General features: G+C 37.5%; 2 protein-coding genes across 2 annotated transcripts; both read left to right on the top strand.

Annotated features, from left to right (window-relative positions):
- Nucleotides 1–256: 256 nt before the first annotated feature.
- Nucleotides 257–4,776, top strand: LOC131796985 (uncharacterized). Its single transcript, XM_066160605.1, has 6 exons — nt 257–650; nt 754–1,020; nt 1,194–1,257; nt 3,570–3,692; nt 3,986–4,247; nt 4,447–4,776. The coding sequence occupies exons 1-6, from the start codon at nt 257–259 to the stop codon at nt 4,774–4,776; spliced, it is 1,440 nt and encodes a 479-aa protein (XP_066016702.1).
- A 3,195-nt stretch (nt 4,777–7,971) lies between these two features.
- On the top strand, nt 7,972–19,096 carry LOC131796992 (uncharacterized). Its single transcript, XM_066160409.1, has 6 exons — nt 7,972–8,060; nt 12,591–12,710; nt 14,251–14,351; nt 14,722–14,873; nt 16,179–16,282; nt 18,053–19,096. The coding sequence occupies exons 2-6, from the start codon at nt 12,600–12,602 to the stop codon at nt 18,242–18,244; spliced, it is 660 nt and encodes a 219-aa protein (XP_066016506.1). The 5' UTR covers nt 7,972–8,060; nt 12,591–12,599; the 3' UTR covers nt 18,245–19,096.
- The last annotated feature ends 1,136 nt before the right edge of the window (nt 19,097–20,232 follow it).

Consider the following 20,232-nt stretch of genomic DNA (forward strand, 5'->3'; position numbering starts at 1 on the left):
GACAGGGTAGTACCGTACCTTCCCTTAGTCTACACATGACTATAAAAAATTCATCAAGGGGCCTTAAAGATCTAGCTCTCCCCTTTTTAGTTAGTAGTCAGCCCTCACTGTAATCAGACTCAGTGATGTTGTCAGTTTTTGACCGCCAGTAGGAAATGATAAAGATACTCAAAAACAGCCATTCAGGTGATTTCCTTGTTTTGCACTGCGCAACCTCTTCTGCGCATAACATATAACATTAATTGCGACATCCAAGATGGCAGCCGTTCTTCCCACTAGCGTGAAAAGAACAGACAAGGGCCGCTTTTGCAGAGCGAAAGCTTTTATTCGTAATAAGAATGCCGCAAATCGGCTGATAGCTTCCTGGTCTGCTCTCAAAAAACAAGAAAATGAAAAAAGTGTGCGTGATCTGGAAGTCTGCAGTGGATTTCCACTTCGCGGCCGTCGAGTTGTAGAATTAAATGTCCTCGCTGAGGCTTTGGACGGGGGCTGTGAAGCCTGTGGGGCAACTCTACGGCTCTCCAACTGCATAAAAGAAGCAGTGTCTGGGCTAGGATCACTACTATACATATGCTGTTCAAATTCCGAGTGTGGAGAGACAAATATCTGTCGAACAAATAAGACCCACGTAAACACGAAACTCGCTGCAGGTTTGTGTACATTTAATGTTGCTAAAAATATTGTTTTCCACAATTAAAGCATCCATTTAACATGTAGCCAATTTTTTAATGAGTTGAATCGACATATTTATAGGGATGCTACACGCAGGCATAGGTCCTACCCTCGTAAACGAGTTGTTGTCATCTATCAACGTACCATCACTTGGAGATTCCACGCTGAAGGCTCGCGAGAGGGAAGTAGGGCCCCAAATTGAAAAGTTGGCAAAGGAATCATGTCTGGAAAGTTTAGAAAGCGGAAGAAACCTGTGGAAAGAGGATAATGAAAAGGAAAATGTGGCGATAGGAGCGTCATTTGACATGGGATGGCAAAAAAGGGGAAAAGCCCACAACAGCCTGACAGGTACACTTCAAATTCTACATATGAAAGAATTTGAAAAGGGTGCATTTGGGTATGCATTTTCATAGAAAGCTGTTATTTTTTTCTGTGGATTGTTCTTTAGCTAACTGACAGTTTTGGTGTCGGCCAATGGTCAAAGTTAATTAAATAAAATATATCCGTATTTTCACCATTAGGTGTTGGCTCCATGGTTGGCCTAAAAACTGGCAAGGTGATTTGCTATGTTTCAAGGTCAAAAAGGTAATGTATATACATATATTTTGACTACTAGTACCTTGTTGTAAACAACAAGAGCAATGTTTTTTTTTTTTTAATTTGACCACAAAAAGTACAGAATCATTCAACATATTACAGCACCCATATTTGCCTCCTCTTGAAAGTGTTACCCAGGACCCTTACCCATAATGTTTTTTGTAAAGGTGTGATGAGTAGCACAGTCACGCCGCCATTTTGGACTCAAGTGCCTTTGCTAACGAATATCTTCGGGAAGGTTTAACCTCTAAATCGCACACTTTCCACAATATAAGCTTAGTTATCCTACTTCATTTTGGTGTAAAGAAAACAAGGTTTGCGACAAAGTGAAAATTGTAAAAAATAAATATTTCCTGAAAATGCGTGAATTTCTGGGTGTAACGCGTAACATGAAATGTATCAGACGGAAGAAAAAAAATGAAATATCTCAATATAGAACGCACATGGGGCCACTATTTTTTGGCCGTTAGTAGTTTATGACAAAAGCAACAGGCAGTATGATTTGCAACAGGAATGGTTTATTCTAACGCAAGTTATAAACGTCTGTTTTTATCACTGAACAATGTAACGCTCGCAACTATTAAAACAACCATAGTGTGCAAAACTAGCAATAATGATAATTTCGACTGTGTAAGCAACAAACTAATAACAAAAATGTAATGGGCATACATCATAATATTTACAAACCAACGCTGAAGTTGAATCGTCAAGTAGAATGTTTTCCAGATCAAAATAAAACGCGTAGAAACACATTTCGTAACGGCCATATTGAGCTTAATTCCATCACATATCCACCAGTAGATCCGTTGTCAGACGCGATTCTTGTTAAGTTGAGTAAACAAGCTCACCTCTCCTGGAATGGGCTTGTATTAAGCTAAATTTACAGAACGTTCCAACCCATTTCGTTAGATCTAACGCTAGAAATTTACGTTTGGTCGACGCAGAAACAATTTCCGCCATTGTTTCCGTGTTCATGAACCGTAACGAAGGAAAGTGACGAAGGAATATGGCGAAAAACACCACCAAAACTTTCACGAAATCCGCTCCTTCGCAGCTTCTCTCTGAAAGCACATGGTTTGTTTACACAGACAATAACATGGGAGTCCATACAGAGTTTGCAGGGGCAGATTATTGCATAACAGTGAAATGTTTTACGCGATTTTCAACACTGAGGGAATTCAACCGCAGCAGATGGAAACAAAAGAGTCCAATCTAAATTCAGGTATTTCGCGAAAGAAGGCGGCGCTAGAAAGAAAAGCAGCGGCAAAAAGAGAAAGGGACAAGGCCTATTATCAACAAAACAAGGCAAAAAAGATTGCTCAAGTTAAAGAACGGCGAAAGAAATTGCAAGCCGAGAAATCAATTCGGCCGCACACACGAAGCATTGCCGAAAAAAACAAACGCCAACAAAAAGCAACGGAGCACAGAAAAGCTTCCCGTATCGCAGCACAAGAAAAAAGAGAAAAGACAAGGCAGCAAACAAGAGAAAGAGTTAGAAAATACCGTGAAAAGAAGCGAACAGAAGCACAAGAATTTAATAATAGCGTGGATTCTCCAGGTTTCGCAAACCGGACGTCGAAAAAACGTGCTATAGATAAAGTCAAGAAGACACTCCCTTCCACACCCCTAAAGAAGGCGGAAATTGTCCAAAGCATTGTCAAAAGCCGTTAGTAGTTTATGACAAAAGCAACAGGCAGTATGATTTGCTCATGTTACTGCATCAGTTGCATTGTGAATGATGAGGAGAATTGCACTAACAAGGCATGGCTTGATGAATGGATGATAATGACACTGATGATGACTATCAGTGTCATTATTACAGAGGAGACAGAGTTCTTAAGGGGCACTTTTACATAAGGGAGAACATTCATGACATGACCTTCACAATTGACGAAAAACGGAAAGCGTTTGTACATGCTGCTACTGTCCGTCACATTTGCGGTGACCTACCAGTCAGAAAGAGAGGACGAAAGTCTATTTACAAACTCCCTTTAAAAGAAAATGAGGAAATCATTGCTTCAATGTGAACTAATGATTACAAAACCTCTTTTTTTCCATTTTTACATTGATTTTCTTAAGATTTTATGAAAAACCAAAAATGTGCCATGCCCACAAGGGATTGTGGGTAATACCAAAATTAGTGTTATAAATGCAAAATAATAAAAATATTTACAGATATTGATTACAATGTACATTTTGATCAAAATTAAAGTCAAAAAGTGATAAAAAGTGAAAAAATAAAAAAATAGTTATTTTTGAACTATGTTACAGCAAATGGCTATGTGACTGTGCTACTCATCGTGTGCAACATGTGAAACTGCCAGCAGACAATCAAAAAAGCCTCGCATACACGACTGCAGGCTCAACTGGGAAGGCTCATCAAAAGCTATGGAAGCTGATGTTTGTGTTGATCTAGTCAAAAGGTAATTACTAACCAGGTATGTAATGATAAAAATAAAATAGTAATTATAATAATAGTTGTTAATATGTTGAATTCACAGTGTTATTGCTCCAAAAAGAGACTTGTGGAATCTGTTCTTATGATATCAGTGTTACAGTAATGACACTTGAACCATGAGAGTCTTACAGTACCTCGCACCCTTGGAAATAATGGCTGAAAATTTGACAAGAAAGCAAACATAAAAATGCACCTATATTTTTTTAATATGGGTATGTTAAAAATGCAGAAAAGAAAATACTTTAAGATAATGCCTAGGTGTAGTTTGAATGCCCTTGCTTTTTATGTCACAAAATGTTATTTTTGTGGTTTTACTCTGCTTAACAGTTGTGGAGATGTTTATGCTTCAAATGCCAAGAAGCTAGCTCCCCTTGGGTCAAGCCAGGCAAATGAAGCACTCAACAACACTATTGGAAGCAAAGCTCCAAAGATCAGGCACTACGGATCTTGCAAAAGCAACAACTTCTGGGTTGCATGTGCTGTTGGCCAAAAGAACTTAGGCCATTCTTATGTTTCTCAGGTGAGCAGATATAATATAATGAGCATTTCGTACACTTCCCAATTTGTGAGATCCATTGAACATGACTCATTATCCAATGTGTCTAGTGTTATACCAACAGTACCTATTGCATATCATTAGTCACCAAAAAAAAATTAAAAAACACACTTTACTATAACTTAGACTATTGTTTTCAGTAAGACAGGTGAATTTCTTTTAGGCTTTTATGAAGACACAACTGTCGCCAGGTTCAAATTCTTTAAAATTTGCAAAGAAAATGGACAAGAGAATTCTGAATTTGAAAGAGAAACAGAAAACAAGAGAGTACAAGAAGAAAAGAATTGAGAAGAAAGAGAAGCAATTGAAAAAGACAAAACAGCTTGAGAACAGAGAAGGACAACAATATAGTTCTGGAATGGGCTTCGATGGACACAATGCCACTCAGGAAATTCCAGCACCACCTGCAGCCTCAAAGATGGAGAAAGTATTATTAAGCAAAGACCATCATCAAATCATATTTGATTTGGAAACATCTGGAAGGGGTAATTAGCTTTGCAGGGTGGAGTTCAGCCAAAAAGTAACAAAGTGAATATAGCCATGTTTGTCTTAGCAGGGTATTTCTGATCAAGAATGCCTTGCATTTTAGTTGCACACAAAAATTATTACAAATCCTTTGATGCCAGGTTCTTGGTGCAAGCAGCAGAGAAAAATGGAGTCATGGATGACTTAGCTAAAACTGTTTCTGGCTTTACAGACTCTCTTCCAGCATTCAGGGAATTGCTTCCTGAAAGAAAATCCCATAGCCAGGAAAACCTTGTACAAGATCTTCTGTGTAAACAGATGTGCAAACACTCTACCAGCTGGTGAACAAGTTTCAAAATGTCAAACTGCTACAAAAGCACAGCTTCAAAGTTTCATGGGTGGCATCCTATCAGAAGCTCCTAAAAGAAAAAAATCTTCTGGTTAATACCCTACAGCCATTAGTTAGAGAGAAGTACATTTCTGCCTCAATGGCCATTAAGTGTGCAAGCTCGGGTTTGGGTCTCCATCAGCTACAAGTGGTGTACCAAAGAAGCAAGGAAGAAAGGGTGAAGCAAGTTCTGATGGAGAGGTTTGACAACAAACCCAGAGTCTCCTCAAACAAGGAGATGCTGGCGCAAATATGTCAGTACTTTATAGACAATGCAAATTAAGATTGCAATTTGTGCAATTAATGTTTTGTAAAACTAATATTTACTCTTTTGGTTTGCTTGCAAACAAGAATGCAAACAGTAATTCTGAAAGGGTCTATATTAATATTATATTCAATTCGATTCTGTGGAACCAACGACCAAGAGGATCAACTTAATTTAGTGACATGTTGAAGCATGAAAGTTGTACAAAATGTAAAAAGTTTGAAAATCATTTTTGCACGGAAGATTTACTAGTCACAATGAGGACCAGTGAGACATTGAAGTGTGGTTCTAAACTATAAAAAGCAAATTTTAAAGTACAGTTTGTATTTTTCAGAGTATATTACATTGTACTGTATATATCACTCTTGTTAGAGTGATGGGTGAATAATTCACATTTTGCTGTATATAGAAACCAAACAAGAAAACATACAAAGAATAAGGATCAACAGTCTTTTCCTTCAAGTTTCTTTGCCAAGCCTTTATTGCCCCAAAGCTAACAAAATCGAACCTTAGCTCACTGGAATTAACAAAACGCCAGCGCTACAAAATTGTTTCAACTAAAGGTTCATAACTATAAAATCTCATCAAATCTTGACTTACCTCATTCTTTGTTATTTTTGCACTCTTCCCAAGTATGAATTTCAGTGTTGGCAATATCACACACATAAAAACTACCGAAAACAAGCTTGATATCGAGAGCAGACTTCGAACACGATGGGCGCCATTTTGTGTCTCGTCCCAGTCGCGCAACCAGTAAAAATACCCATTTTAAGAGCCCGCTGACGCGTAAACAAGCACGGTGACCCCTTTTTTTATTGCATTTTTTTAATGTTTATATCATGAATGTTAATTATACCAAGTTTCAAAAAAAGTTTGATAGTAGAACAATTTCAAGGGAATTACCTTAACGTGTCCCAGCTTTGAAAGTCAGTATAAAAAGCAGCATTTGAATCTTTTGTCTTGCAGTTTTCAAAGTTAAACAACCTTTTATTAGGAGCATCACGTTGCCGCTGGGTATCTTGCAGTTGGCGCTTAAAATCCTCAATTTCCCGTTCGAGTTTATGAATCTTCTTGTTATTTTAGATATATGAAAAATTCACATATTTGCACTGCGGTGGAAAGATGAAATTAGAAGATCCTCGCAGCTAAGAACACTACTGAAACTAGTAGTTGTAAGTAGGACCTGAAAAAAATTTCAGGCCCGTACGGGATTTGAACCCATAACCTCTGCGATACCGGTGCAGCGCTCTACCAATTGAGCTAACAAGCCAACTGGGAGCTGGTCAATGAATTGGGTACAAATAAACGTTAGGGCCTGAAATTTTTTTTTCAGGTCCTACTTACAACTACTAGTTTCAGTAGTGTTCTTAGCTGCGAGGATCTTCTAATTTCATCTTTCCACCGCAGTGCAAATATGTGAATTTTTCATATATCTAAAATCTTCATTCACTCGGATGTTTATTTGTACCCAATTCATTGACCAGCTCCCAGTTGGCTTGTTAGCTCAATTGGTAGAGCGCTGCACCGGTATCGCAGAGGTCATGGGTTCAAATCCCGTACGGGCCTGAAATTTTTTTTCAGGTCCTACTTACAACTACTAGTTTCAGTAGTGTTCTTAGCTGCGAGGATCTTCTAATTTTTTCTTTCCACCGCAGTGCAAATATGTGAATTTTTCATATATCTAAAATCTTCATTCACTCGGATGTTTATTTGTACCCAATTCATTGACCAGCTCCCAGTTGGCTTGTTAGCTCAATTGGTAGAGCGCTGCACCGGTATCGCAGAGGTCATGGGTTCAAATCCCGTACGGGCCTGAAATTTTTTTCAGGTCCTACTTACAACTACTAGTTTCAGTAGTGTTCTTAGCTGCGAGGATCTTCTAATTTCATCTTCTTGTTATTGTTGTCAATAATTTCTCTCAAGTAGGTCTCCTGGTCGGTAAAATCGGTTTGTGTTTCGTCTTCGACTTTTAAGCTACAATCTGGTAGATCTGGTAGATCTGGGACCATTTCGTTTGATAATTCGTTTGACGATTCTTTTGATAATTCTTCATGAACAACAGCTGGGGTAGACAATTTTCGTGATGCACTTTTCGAAGCTGTCAGTTCGAAGTTTCTTTCCGCCGGCTCCTTTCTTTTGTGTGGCGATGTTCGAATCCATGAATACACAGAAGGAACAACTCCATCTCTTAATTCCTTTTTGACGGCGAGACATTTCTAATATCACCCTTCCTGAAATGCTGGGAGCATATCTTTGTATTTTCAGTTAGCTTGAAGTGCTTTCCTTCGTCTCTTCTTATCGCGTAGAGGCATTTCTTCTTAACGTGTTCTCGATCGGAAATTAAAAATAAGACACTTTTGTCCCATCGTCTATGTGGTAGCATTTCTTCGTAAATTCTGGAACACAACAATAAGTCGGCATTTCCTCTTCTTGTAAATAATTCGACTGAATCGAGTCAAAACAGTTCACCTATTCAATCTTAGTTGACCTTTTGTTTACAGTGTTGTCCTCAAGCGTGGCCTTTCTGACCTCGATTTCATGTTTAAGTAATTACCAGTCTCGCGCGCCGCGGCCATTATGAAAGTCGTGTATTCGCTTTCTTTACGCTTCAGTTTGTCTTGCAACTTTAGGGAACGTAAACACGTTGGTAAGCGTCAAGGTAAGAAAGGTATTGGAATATTACATTATTAACCTACGGATTCATTATTAATCTTTAGGGCTGACTAAAAAGTCTGACTGACTGACGAGTATCACAGACGACTAGATTGAGGTTCATTGCTTTCCCATTCTAACTGATTTGTGCAAGGTATTAAACTACATGCATCAGATAGGCGAGATAAAGTTTCTAGCCTTTTTCTGAAATTTCTCATCGCTCGCTATTACGTATTTTAAAGGAAAAAAGGGTTAAATTTTTTACCTAAATGGAGACTTATCAATTTGAGTTGGTTGAGGTATTCTACATCCCTTCTTTGATTGAGTTGTACCTTCTGGCCTACATTAATTTTGGAGCGTGACACACGCATCGATCGCGAACAACTTTTTAGTGATACTTAACGGTGGATTTCAAATTTTGTTTCTTCTCCTAAGGTACAAAATGTATCGAATGTAGCTGGATCATAAAAGCTCGTATTTTGTTTATCAAGCAGCGGATCTCGAGAGTATACTAGTTGTTTTATTTATTTAGCACCACAACGTCGACAATTTGACGCTGTTTGCAAATATATTGATTCTTGATCAGTTGGAGCGACATTATCAAGTAAAAAGGCTTTCTTCAACATGAGACATGATGATAATTTCCAAAGTTCTCATATGTAATGGAAAAATATTTGCTTCTATACGGTTAGTTTCCGTTCTTACTCGACTGTGACAGAAGGCCCCCATATGCAGTAAATAATTTTCCGCATAAACTAATCGCGTGGTTGTGAAAGCATTCAATTACATCTGTTAAAAAGTAAGTAGCATTTGAATTTTAGCGAGTATGGCACATAAAAGCCATGCAAACCTCTACAAGCCTTAAATGCGATAAGGTTCATATCTCAAACTGGATTTATTTTTAACATCCATTCTGATACTTTCAAAGTTTGAAACGTCAATCGAACACAATATCAACCTTGTGTTACCGTCAATACAACCAAACAAACGACGTGTCGCACAGTGGTTATTCCCACTCACTTTTTAATTTCCATTGCCATCCAAAGCGCTGGTCTGGCAAATACAATGCAAAAAAACCAAAAGACAGATGGAGCATTTGGTGATGGAAATCACTGGAGCGCAGAAACCTGTTTTCATTTTTGACAGCATTACTTAATTAGTTAAAATTCCGTAATCATTCTCCAAGTGCCATCTAAAACGTTGGTCTGACATGCAATGCATTGCAAGAAAACCAAATTAAAGAGCAAGACTTGCGCGTCTACAGACAGACGGAGTATTTGGTGGTGGAAATCTCTGGAGCATAGAAACTTGTTTTCATTTTTGACAGCGTAATTTAAAAATCAATTCAAAAAGCTGAATTAACAAGAGCTTGTTTATTCCAAATTGCACGAAAAAAATCATGTGATTACGTGTTAATCATATACATGGAAAAATACGAGATGGCTTATTATAATTAAGCATAAGCAAAGCGCGCGTATCAAGTGCAAAAATAATTTATTCAAACCGTGCGTTGGGTCAAAACAATCGCGTACGATCAAAACAATAATACGCAGTGATATCTTCGTATCTTTAAAGCGCAAAAAAGTTCAAAGTGCAGCTAAACAGTTCAAGGAATTGTTCAGTCTGTGTCCGAATCACTTTCGATGAAATGGAATCGTCGTTTCCGAGGTTTAACCATGTTTGTTTTTAATTTCGGCGTTGGATTGCTCGAGCAAAGTGTTAAGCTGAGTCGGCTCGTGATTTTCGATTTCCCTGGCAGTTCCCTTCTCTAAACGCAACTTTTTCCAAACTGACAGCCAAAAAACAGTGCTTTTTTCCGTTTTCTTCGTTGTTTGACCCGTTTTTCAGCTGCTTAAAACGCCGACCATTGCTTCGCTGGCAAATTTTCAAATTTTGTTGCGACATCCAAGGTCGCATATTATTGGGTATCTGTGAGTTTCTTTGATTACTGACCAATCAGAATGTCTGATTTGTTACTTTCTTTGCACTGAATTAACCCTCTTCTGCACTGAGTTAACTTTCTTCTGCACTGAATTACCTGAAAACTGCATTTGTCTTTACCAATCAGAGCTGAGTAATTTTTCCACGTATATTATGAAACAGTAAACACTAAAAAATATGGGCAAATAACACTTAACACTAAACCCCATTAAACGTCAATCATTAGACTACTTTTCCCAACAATTGGCACCCATTGTTTTTTCAAAGTAGCAGTAAACTAACACAGTGGTCCAATACTGTCCAGTATTGCTCTTAGGGGGCAAGGAAAGGAGGGGGAGGGGGAGTCGGCTCCATATTTTCATTCATTTTCGCGTGTGTACCTTCCTCTTCAAAAGCATGTGTCCTCGTTGTGCAAGTAAATAAACCTTTACCTTTTAGCAGTTCGAAAATTAATGACCTAAGGGAAGCGTTTGTTTTCCCTTCGATTCGAATTCATTGTGCTCGTCCACTATTGCCGATGCAGCTTGACGGAAAATTTACCTGGCTGACCCAGTTACACTGACATTTACAGCTTAGTATAGTTGAATACCACAAGTATGTCTGGATGTTTCTGAGTATCTAAGGCCTAACGTCAATCATTAAATTCCTTAGTTTTACTTTTCGGAGGGACTAATGAATCTAAGTGGCTTTTAACCATAAAAATGTATAATTTGGTGATGGAAATAGGATCAAAAGCGCCGAAAACCCACAGAACGCGTCATTAAGCAAACATTTAAAGGCAGGTTTCGATATCTTAAGCCTGACGTTAAAGGAAAAAAAGCAAAAACCCTGCGTCATCTTTCGGAAGGTCACAAACGACTTAAAGTAGCGTAATTTCTGATGTTCCTCCTCCTTCCTCTTCTTTGGCTATTTATTTTTTAGTTGAGACTTCAAAATTGTTTAAAACTGTGAAACATGTCGTTGCTCCAATGCTCCAGATAAGAAGTTAATTTTACAAACTATACTTCCTTGTTTAAGCCTCCTGACCTCATGTGGAAACCAGGCAAATTGCTTTTCCTGTTGTGCTTATTATAAAAAAAAAAGCTTTTAAAGACTCTTCAGTGTTGTGCACGTGAACTATGTAATACATGCAAAAAAACGAAACAGTGAAAACGGAAGAGCAAAACTGCACATTAACGCAAAAATTTGTCCACATTGTTTTTAATTCATATCTCAACTAATATTTACAGGAATAACACCTACAATATGTCATTTTAAAGTGTATAAAATGGGCTTCTCAGGAAAAAAAATTCATCATTGAAACCCAGGACTTTCCTAAAAAGTAAAATTTAAAACACAAAATAAGTACGACATAGTGTAAAACTTGAGATAAAAGTCACTTTTCCTCATAGGTATAGGTTAATCAAGATTAATTGATAGCAGAAGTTAATTATTAACATGTCAGCAACATTTCCTGAAAATCTGAAAGAAAAAGAATAAATAATGAATTTTTTATGAATTTTTATGTGTAAGACTTAATGACCAAAGGTAATAAAGGCTACGAAGACGCAAAACCTATGCTAAGCAAAAGCGTAAAGCACGAAAAAATACAATTATATAATAACTTGAAATCCTGGTAGCTACAAAGGTTGTTATTGTTGTTGTTGCATGGCGTAGGCGACCTGATGTCATTATTTGTCGATAACTCCAGAGGAAACGGGTATTCTTGCTATCTGTGCTCGTTTTTTCTAAGGCTACAGGAAGTCTTTTCAACAATTTGTCTTACAACTGCGTAAGCAACACCACGTCAGTAAGCTTCAAGGTATTCGAAGACTCGACTTACACTAATGGTAAAGTAATGACGTAGATAAACTAAAAAATATGTAACATATTTCTGCCTTCTGTTAGCCAAGCAGATTTTCAGGGTTGGACTTTTCTCCAGTTCGTCAGTTCAGCCGGGCTGTTCTATATTTTCCGTTTCCCTTCCATCCCTCTTCGCTCTAAACCTTCCGTCACATATTACGAGAAGTCGCCGCCATTATCAGATGGTATGAGAGAGTTAAGGTCGCAGGGTTAATTAACAGTTGAAAAAATGAATAAAAAAATAGCTTTTGCAGCAAATCAAACTGTGCATTTTACATTAGACGTTTGTGTTCGGATGAAAGGAAACCTCAAATAGGTAAAGTTATTGTATAATATTCACTCAATATGGCGTAAAATGCATTTAGGTCCCAATCAGATGAATTTCTCACTAGACTAATTTAAAATATCTTTGGTTTTTTTTGCTTGTTCTGCAATGCGAAGTAAAACCTAGACGCATCAAGTTCCAGAAATGACCTTCTAAGTACCCTTCTTTTGAAAGACGAAAGAGCGTTTTCTTTTTAATCAGAGGTTCCAGCGTTTAAGAACGATCAGTATTTCTTCGTCGTTTCCTAATCTCATTAGAAGAACAATTATCACACTGATAAAATAGTATATGGAATGCTTCATTCATTTTGTTTTTTAGATTTTGCTTTTTAGATTTTGTTTTTTAGATTTTGTTTTTTAGATTTTGTTTTTATTTTTTTATTTTTTAATGTTTAGTACTATATCCCTTTTTACTATATTTTTACTGTAGATAAATCTAATGTTTATGGATATAAAGATGGATTCACAAACAGCTGATGCCGTCGAAATGCATGAACACGAAACAAAGGGAGCTTCTGAAGGGGATGTTTCTTCAAAAAAAACAAAGAGGGTAAGAAAGTCTTTGATGAATATCAGATCAAAACAGCACGAAACTTAGTTCAAGAACAATTGCCACCTCCTGACATCCATTTTGAAATAGAAAAATTAAATTCCCTAAACACTGGGTTTTATTCAGAACTAGGGTCGTCTTGTCTAGTGTGCGTCTCTCTTTCTCATTTATCTATAAAACTATAATTATAATGATAATTATAAACAATTATTCACCGAAGTGGAAGGTAGAAGTGATGAATAGTTACCTGGACGCATCGCGGCACAGTAATAGTAATACTCATAGTATTATTAATGCTAACTAATCTTTATCATCGCTATTTATAAGCATTATTCATTAGCATTATTCATAAGCTAGATTCATTAGCATTATTCATAAGCTAGATTCATTAGCATTATTCGTTGGCATTATTCAGTATTAATGAATAACGAATACTGAATAATGATTTGATAATGGACAATGTTTCATGACGTCAAGGTCTGGACAAAACTGGCGCTGGCCCGGATTAGAATGGATCAGATTTTGAAGTTTTTTATTATTTCCGCTGAATATTAAAAAAAACCTTTCAGTTCCCATTTTCTACTTAAAATTTATATTTCCTGAATCATATCATCTTATTTAATTACAGCTTTAAATCGCTTAACCTATTATAATTGTCTCTGAAAGAAAATCTCCACAAGTTAATGAAAAGTTCCATTTAGTTCCAATTTAAGACAAAACGCAAAGAAACAAATTTAACTTCCATTTTCTCGTTTTATGTTTAATGACACACCCCACTCCCCTGAAAACTTTTCTAGGGGAGCCCAGATGGACACTGGTTGATAGCCCTGTCCCTGTAGAGCATGGTGATACCCACATCCCGCAGCAGCATTCCTGGTCAGTTTTACTAGTTTTGGCTGCATTCTAGGAACTCCCATGAAACCTTTGTACTTCTTTCCTGAAAATAGCAGTATCCAGGCCTTTGATCCACTTGCTCCTCGAAAAAGGGCTGCCATTTCCCACCTTGATGCAATTGTATCAAAGAATTATTCATTTAATACAACGGATGATGAAAGGAGGACTAGGGAAAAGTAGTTACACAACGGGAAATGAACCACTTGCCGACTCAGATTGTCTATGATAAATGTAGCTAAACTGTCGATGAATTATAATAGTTAATAATTGGTATTAATCTTCAAGTTCATAACAAGCTATCCCCCGGCATATTCTTCTGATATTTTTTTATTGATTCTTCCGAGTAAATGAAGAAACTGTGAAATAAAAGGAAAGCTATATCTTCCTATCTTATGCAAAAATACTTAAATTTAAATAATCTCAGCCAAGTTTCGATTTGGAGAGCAGTATGCTAATCTTTGAGCTAATGTGTTACTCAAAAAAGGGTAAGCAATGAAATTGAAGGCAAATCATGTTTTAGACTAATCTAAAACGTTAATATCTTGAGACTGTTGCAATGGACTGATATAACCGTGAAACATTTCCTGGTTCAAAAGAAGAGAGGAATTTAGTTTACTTGCTCATTGAATCTCGTCTACTTTTGTAGGGTCGGAAATGGAAGCTGCTTTTGGTTGCAATGGGGTGGGCACTGCTCGTTAGCCACGCCGCTCTAGTTTGTGGTGTGGTTGCACTTTTCACGAGGAATGGGTAAGGTTTAAAAAATCTTCCTAATTCAAAACCTTATATTTAGTCAGTTAAGTGGATCGTTTGTCTCCTACTCATTGATAATTGTAAAGGTACTAAACCAACAGCAACCTTTTTTCTCTTTTTATTATTATTATTTTTGTAAGTGAACCCCTCATTTTAACTCAGAATCCCAACCACGCCCCCTCACTGATAAAGCAAGAGAGGCTTCTAACCGGGGCTTTAAGCTTAACCGGAGCTTTAAGCTTTACGCTTATCAAACAATTAACATAGTATGAATTCTCACCTTTTCAAATCTTGTATAAACAAGCATCGCGAGGGTGATGATTATTTACTGTGTTCTTAGAGGATGAAATATTTCTATCTTGGACAGGGGATCGACACCGCCAATAAGCATCTATGAAAAGCCTCATCCAGTGAAGATCCAAACGAAATATCAACTATGGAACCTTGGGCAAAGTGGTCTCGTTGTGTTGAATAATGATGGTACCGTAGATTGCAAAGGGACTTTTGGGGCCGCTGGGAGTACGTAGATTGATCTGTTTTTACTAGCGCAACTATGAACTGCCCATATCTAATTTAATGTTTGTGAGTATCATCTTTGAAAGAGCTGTCGGGGTTTAAGTAAGGTACCAGTCAGCTCACAAACGCCTACACTGAGACCGCCTTACTAAAAGTCCAAATCGATATTCTCGATGCAATAGATGAGAACAAATGTGTTTGCTCCTCATGTTGGCCATGTTCATTGGGTTGGATACCATCGATTGCAAACTTTTCGGATAGATCGTGAAATCGTTTTAAATTAAGAGGAGGTGATGATTGATGGTAAGGAGTGAGTCTGTAGTGAACTCGGTGATGATACCTAGGTTTACTTTGCTTGAGGCCCAAAAAAGTCGCCCAAAAGCTTCCTCGGCACACACATAAGCATGTGCGCGTCATGCCGAATCAAAGAAAAAGCTGAGCCACTTATTCTGAGTGGAGCCATCTTCATATTCCTCACATTTTTTCAGTGACAGAGCCGTAGCCGAAAGCTCGCGGAAATCTTCCAGTTTCATTGAGGGTGAATTGTAAAGGAAAAGTGACAGCTTATCCATTTAGATAAACCATTTACTGTAATTCGAGGAAATCAAACAAAACAGCAGGAAATATAGGTGTGCTTTGGCCGAGAAACGATTTAGTTTGCTCCTCTATCTCGATGTTTACTTTTGCGGTCTAACAAATTTCCCATCTGATTAACGGGTTCTCCAAAGTCAAGTTAAACGCAAATTAAATTATTGCGCGCGTTCTTTAAGAAAGAAAAACCAAAACAAAACAAATGTATGACAAAAACAAATGCTACAGATCCGGCAGTCTATAAATCTGTGCAGTGGTCATTGACTCAGATATCTGATATCAGTTCAGAATTGTTGAAAAAAAAGCGAGTTATTGATACGAATATTTAAACAACCATACAATAGTTAACTGGCTGACGAGTCGAGTCTAAAGGTTACATGATGTTTCTAGTTTGAATGGCTTCAGATTTTATCACCAGAGTAACGTTACCTAACCATTCTTGGCGCTGAGGAAAATCCGGATAAGCTACTCGACTCGACTCCTTCTTCCATCTAAGTTTGCAGTTGATGTGCCAGCATAGTAATTTCGTTCGATGCGTTCTCGTCTCTTCGTGCGCTCCTTTTTACTTACTCATTTATTTACTTTATTAAGAGTTATTGCCAGAATTTATAAGTATGGAGCTACGCTTTGTGCGCGCTGCTAGCTCTGCATTAACTTGTCTCCGTCGCTGTGTTTTTTAAATATATGTAATTTTAGTCTCTTTTCTTTGAATCGTAGTTATGTCTTATGATAACACATCTGCTTGCATAGGCTGCATTGCCCTTGGCGTCGACAATTTATTACTGGTGGGAGATGCAACAAGCAGAACTATCACAGGAAAGGTAAGAAATGGATATTTATTTACTTATTCGCCCACTCAAACGGCACTCGTTCTTCACAAACCAATTCTTAATTCACACTTAATCCATATTATGTGTTAGGTGTAGAACGAACCTATCCTGACGGGTAGAATTAGATCTTGAGGTGAAGAATATAATTATTTGGTTTACTTTCCAATGTAAAAATGACTGAATGTCAATCGGTAAGGCGAGTTGGATTTTCTTACCATAACGGTTATAGTAATCCATAATTCAAAAAAAGAAGCTGGATAATAGCAGAGAAGAGATATAAATGACTGTAATCCATTACATTTGTTTCCCTTACGAGCAATTGGTCTAAACGCATCAGGTGACCGAATATCCTCCGGCTAAAACTTTCATAATGGTTAGAGTAATCCATAAATTTAACAAGAGAAGCTAGATAATAGCAAATAGGGTATATAAACGACTGTAGTCCATCACATTCGTTTCTCTTACGAGCGACTGGTCTAAAAGCATCAGGTGACCGAATATCTTCCTGCTAAAACTGGAAGATATCCGAGGATATACCCAACCGATATTCCCCAAACCTTGTGTCCAATAGGGAAAACCTTGTTTATTAAATTCAATTAGGGTGAGTGGGCGCTGTGTGGTTGTTACAGAAGAAGGGATATATTACTTTTGATCTACCCGAAAAAAATAAAATCTTAGTGTGAATTGTTTAGCTCGGTTCAGGAGAAAGGGGCGTCTCCAGGTTAATCTTGGTTTAGTTATCATTGATACTGTGACGTACATTCATTGATTTTCAATATGGCGAGCAGATGTGTTACTCGTTATCTTCTGCAAAAATTGGAAATAAGATTTAGACAATATGATACAATTTTTTATGTAGTTTGAGTTAGGATAAGAAAAGCAGGAGCTATATTACAAATAAAAATATACTACCAAGTGGCGGATTCGTCGGTTGAAAATTTTCGGTTGGTTTCTCCCTTTTCCAGGAGCTCTCGGGGCGATTCGGAAATATCCTGATCCTAAAAAAAAATAAACGCTACATTACGCATGTTTCTTGTTAATGGTTCGTCTCATTGTTCCCTTTAAAGTCTACAGTTGCCCACTTCGATTTCACGTAAGAAAAAAGGTTGCGCAAGACCTAAGATTGTTCATAATTTCTGTGCATAGTTCTCACGGTTGGCTTTCTCTCCCAGCGCTCGAAGATAATGAAGTCTTTCTTGATTCTTATTAAGGGAAATCTTTTTGTTATATAATAAATCCCTTATTGACCAAGCTTGCTCAGTCAAGATGGCTTGATATTATCCTTGCTGTTACTCTTTTGTGCGTTTTTTATGGACCTCGAATCGGTCCATATAAAAGCAACACCCGGCCACTCTCTACCCATATTGACCTCATCTCTGGTCAATAACGCATGTGTATTATCATTCTCTTTTGTTAGCTACTAATGACGTCCCTTCGCTAAACTGAGCACGCCTCATTTAGCCAAGCGAAGCGCGTATTATATTGCTCCGTGGCGTGACATTGGCAGTGATGAGCTGACGCCCACAAATACTAGAAAAAGATGGAGTCATCCCTTTCTACCTGGTGCAGCAATTTTGATGCTGCACTTTCTGTCCGTGTTTTAGCCTGTGTCTATATTGCAGCACCGTGGTATTTCTTGCGAGTCTCGTTGCCGTAATATGGCATAGTAGTGAAATAATAGTAATAATAATGCGCGCTTATTAAGGATAGTGGATGATTGTTTTTAATTCAAAATTATCTTCTTCACCTTCAATTTGAAAGAATATAGATAACATTGATGGAAACGATGAATCTTTTGAGCCTGATTACTTCTGGAGCTTCACGATGTTCAAGCACCATAATAGTGGCCTCTACATGGGATGCGACAACTCTAGAAACGCAAAACTGTTTGAAGGTCAGCCAGTTGAGTATCCAGATCCTCAAATTCTTTTTGTCCTTACCAAAGTTGACTAACTTCAAAAGACAACTGATGAAGAATCATGGCGCTTCATGTTTTTTCACTGCGAAGTCAGCTTTTATGCAGCTATTACCTTTTGCGAAGGTATTTAAATTTCAATGTTATAACTAGTATACAGATGTCTTGCATAACAGATAAATGTCTGACATCAGCTTCGATCGTATCAAGAGCCATAGGTTGAACAGGCCAAAGGTTTACTCTGGCCTTCACGGTATACTCATTGTTATCATGGAATTGATATGATCAGTAGGATACGCAAGTATACATAGAAGAGCTTTAGCTCTAAAATCTAGTTGAACCTGCACTCATCGTCCTTAATATATTCTATTGTCACAATAGAATTTGTCTGACCCTCCCTTGAGGCTTTATAGTCTTCCAAAGATAGTATGCCCTCTATCTTTTGTTATAGACGGCTGACCTCCCCCCTCCGGTGATAAATAATAACTTAATAATGATAAAATTAAAGAGAGAGACTGTTGTAAATAAAATGTTTCTTCGACCCACATACTAAGTATGCTGATGGGAAAAGAGCATTGAAGGTCCCTTGCTTATGGTTGCATACTTAACCAAACGGATCACGGTTCTATCGTTAGCCTGTTCAGAATAAAACCTCTGGATACAAAATGCTGAACAGACGTTCGTTTACACCTATTAAATTACCTAGACGACCAATCTCCTTGTAAATATACGCATAAATAGTCAAAAACGAATATCTCAACCAGTGAAAAAAACTGTTTGCATGTTAATTACAATTTATTGTATTGTAATGTTTTTCTAACTTTAAATTGAATTAAGGGTCATGCTTAGCCGTCGAAGATGAGTTTTTTAATAAAGTTTATATTACACTGCGTGAAAGAATACCTCCATCCTTGTTAACTGATCAAGAGAATTTGAAAATGATTTTAAAGTAAGTCTCGGAAAAACTATGAACGTGCGCGCCCTGTTGTCTCAAATTTGGCCGAGTTAACTGTTGTTTTGTTTTGTTTTTGTTTCAGTTTTTGTTATGAAAATGTACAACCTATGTCTAGATTCTTTCCAAAATTTTGACTTGGTTTTGATTAATTGTTGACAGGACTTGGTGTCGTCCAATTCTGTCCGTAATCATACTCAACTGAGATAAAAAAAATCGGACTCGCGCTTCGCGGTCGTCCGATTTTGTTAATCTCTTATATGATTACAGACCAAATTGGACTCCACTTAGTCTTATTACCATTATTTATTAGTATGTAGCCGGACGATAACAATGGGAAAACTTTCAGTTCCATATTGTGATTAGTTTTTGCTTTCGCTTTCTGCTATTTTGTTTGTTTGTTTTTTTTTTTGTTTTTTTTTGTTTTTTTGCCAATTGCATAATTTCAAACGCACTTCGATAAAGTATGCTAAAAAAATTTCATTTTTCGGGCTACTTTTCAAAGTTAATGCGGCATCCAAGCCTTGACGCGATTAATCAAAAACTGCGTCAAATTCCGGAGACACGAGTAATTGAGAAGGGGCCCATCTTAATAACCGCTCACTTTCCCCCCGCGTCTTTGTTTTCACACTGCTTGTTTTGGCAACCGTCAATCCAGTGAAACGAGCTTTGGACTGGTCACCCGACATTTTCTTTTCGCTTCAGCTTGTCTTGCAGCTTTAGGAACGTCAACAAGTTAGCAAGCGTCAAGGTAAGAAAGGTACTGGAATATTACATTATTAAACTAATATTCATTATTAATCTTCAGTGCTGACTGACAAGTCTGAAAGACGGATTCGATGACGAGTATCACGGACGACCAGATTGAGAAAATCGAGGGTCATTGGTTTCCCATCCTCATCGATTTGTGCAAGGGATTTACTTAACAAATAAAGAAGCCTTGACTGTGCTCTGTTCTGTTATAAAGCACGCAGGAAGCGGCTAGAGCACGAAAGAAGTGTAGGGAGAAACACAAGACGTAGTCGCCACTCTCATAAAGCACGCCACAATAAGCCAATCAGAATCCCTGTTAGA

Source organism: Pocillopora verrucosa, chromosome 13 (assembly GCF_036669915.1).
Source record: "Pocillopora verrucosa isolate sample1 chromosome 13, ASM3666991v2, whole genome shotgun sequence".
In the NCBI taxonomy this organism is placed as follows: domain Eukaryota; kingdom Metazoa; phylum Cnidaria; class Anthozoa; order Scleractinia; family Pocilloporidae; genus Pocillopora; species Pocillopora verrucosa.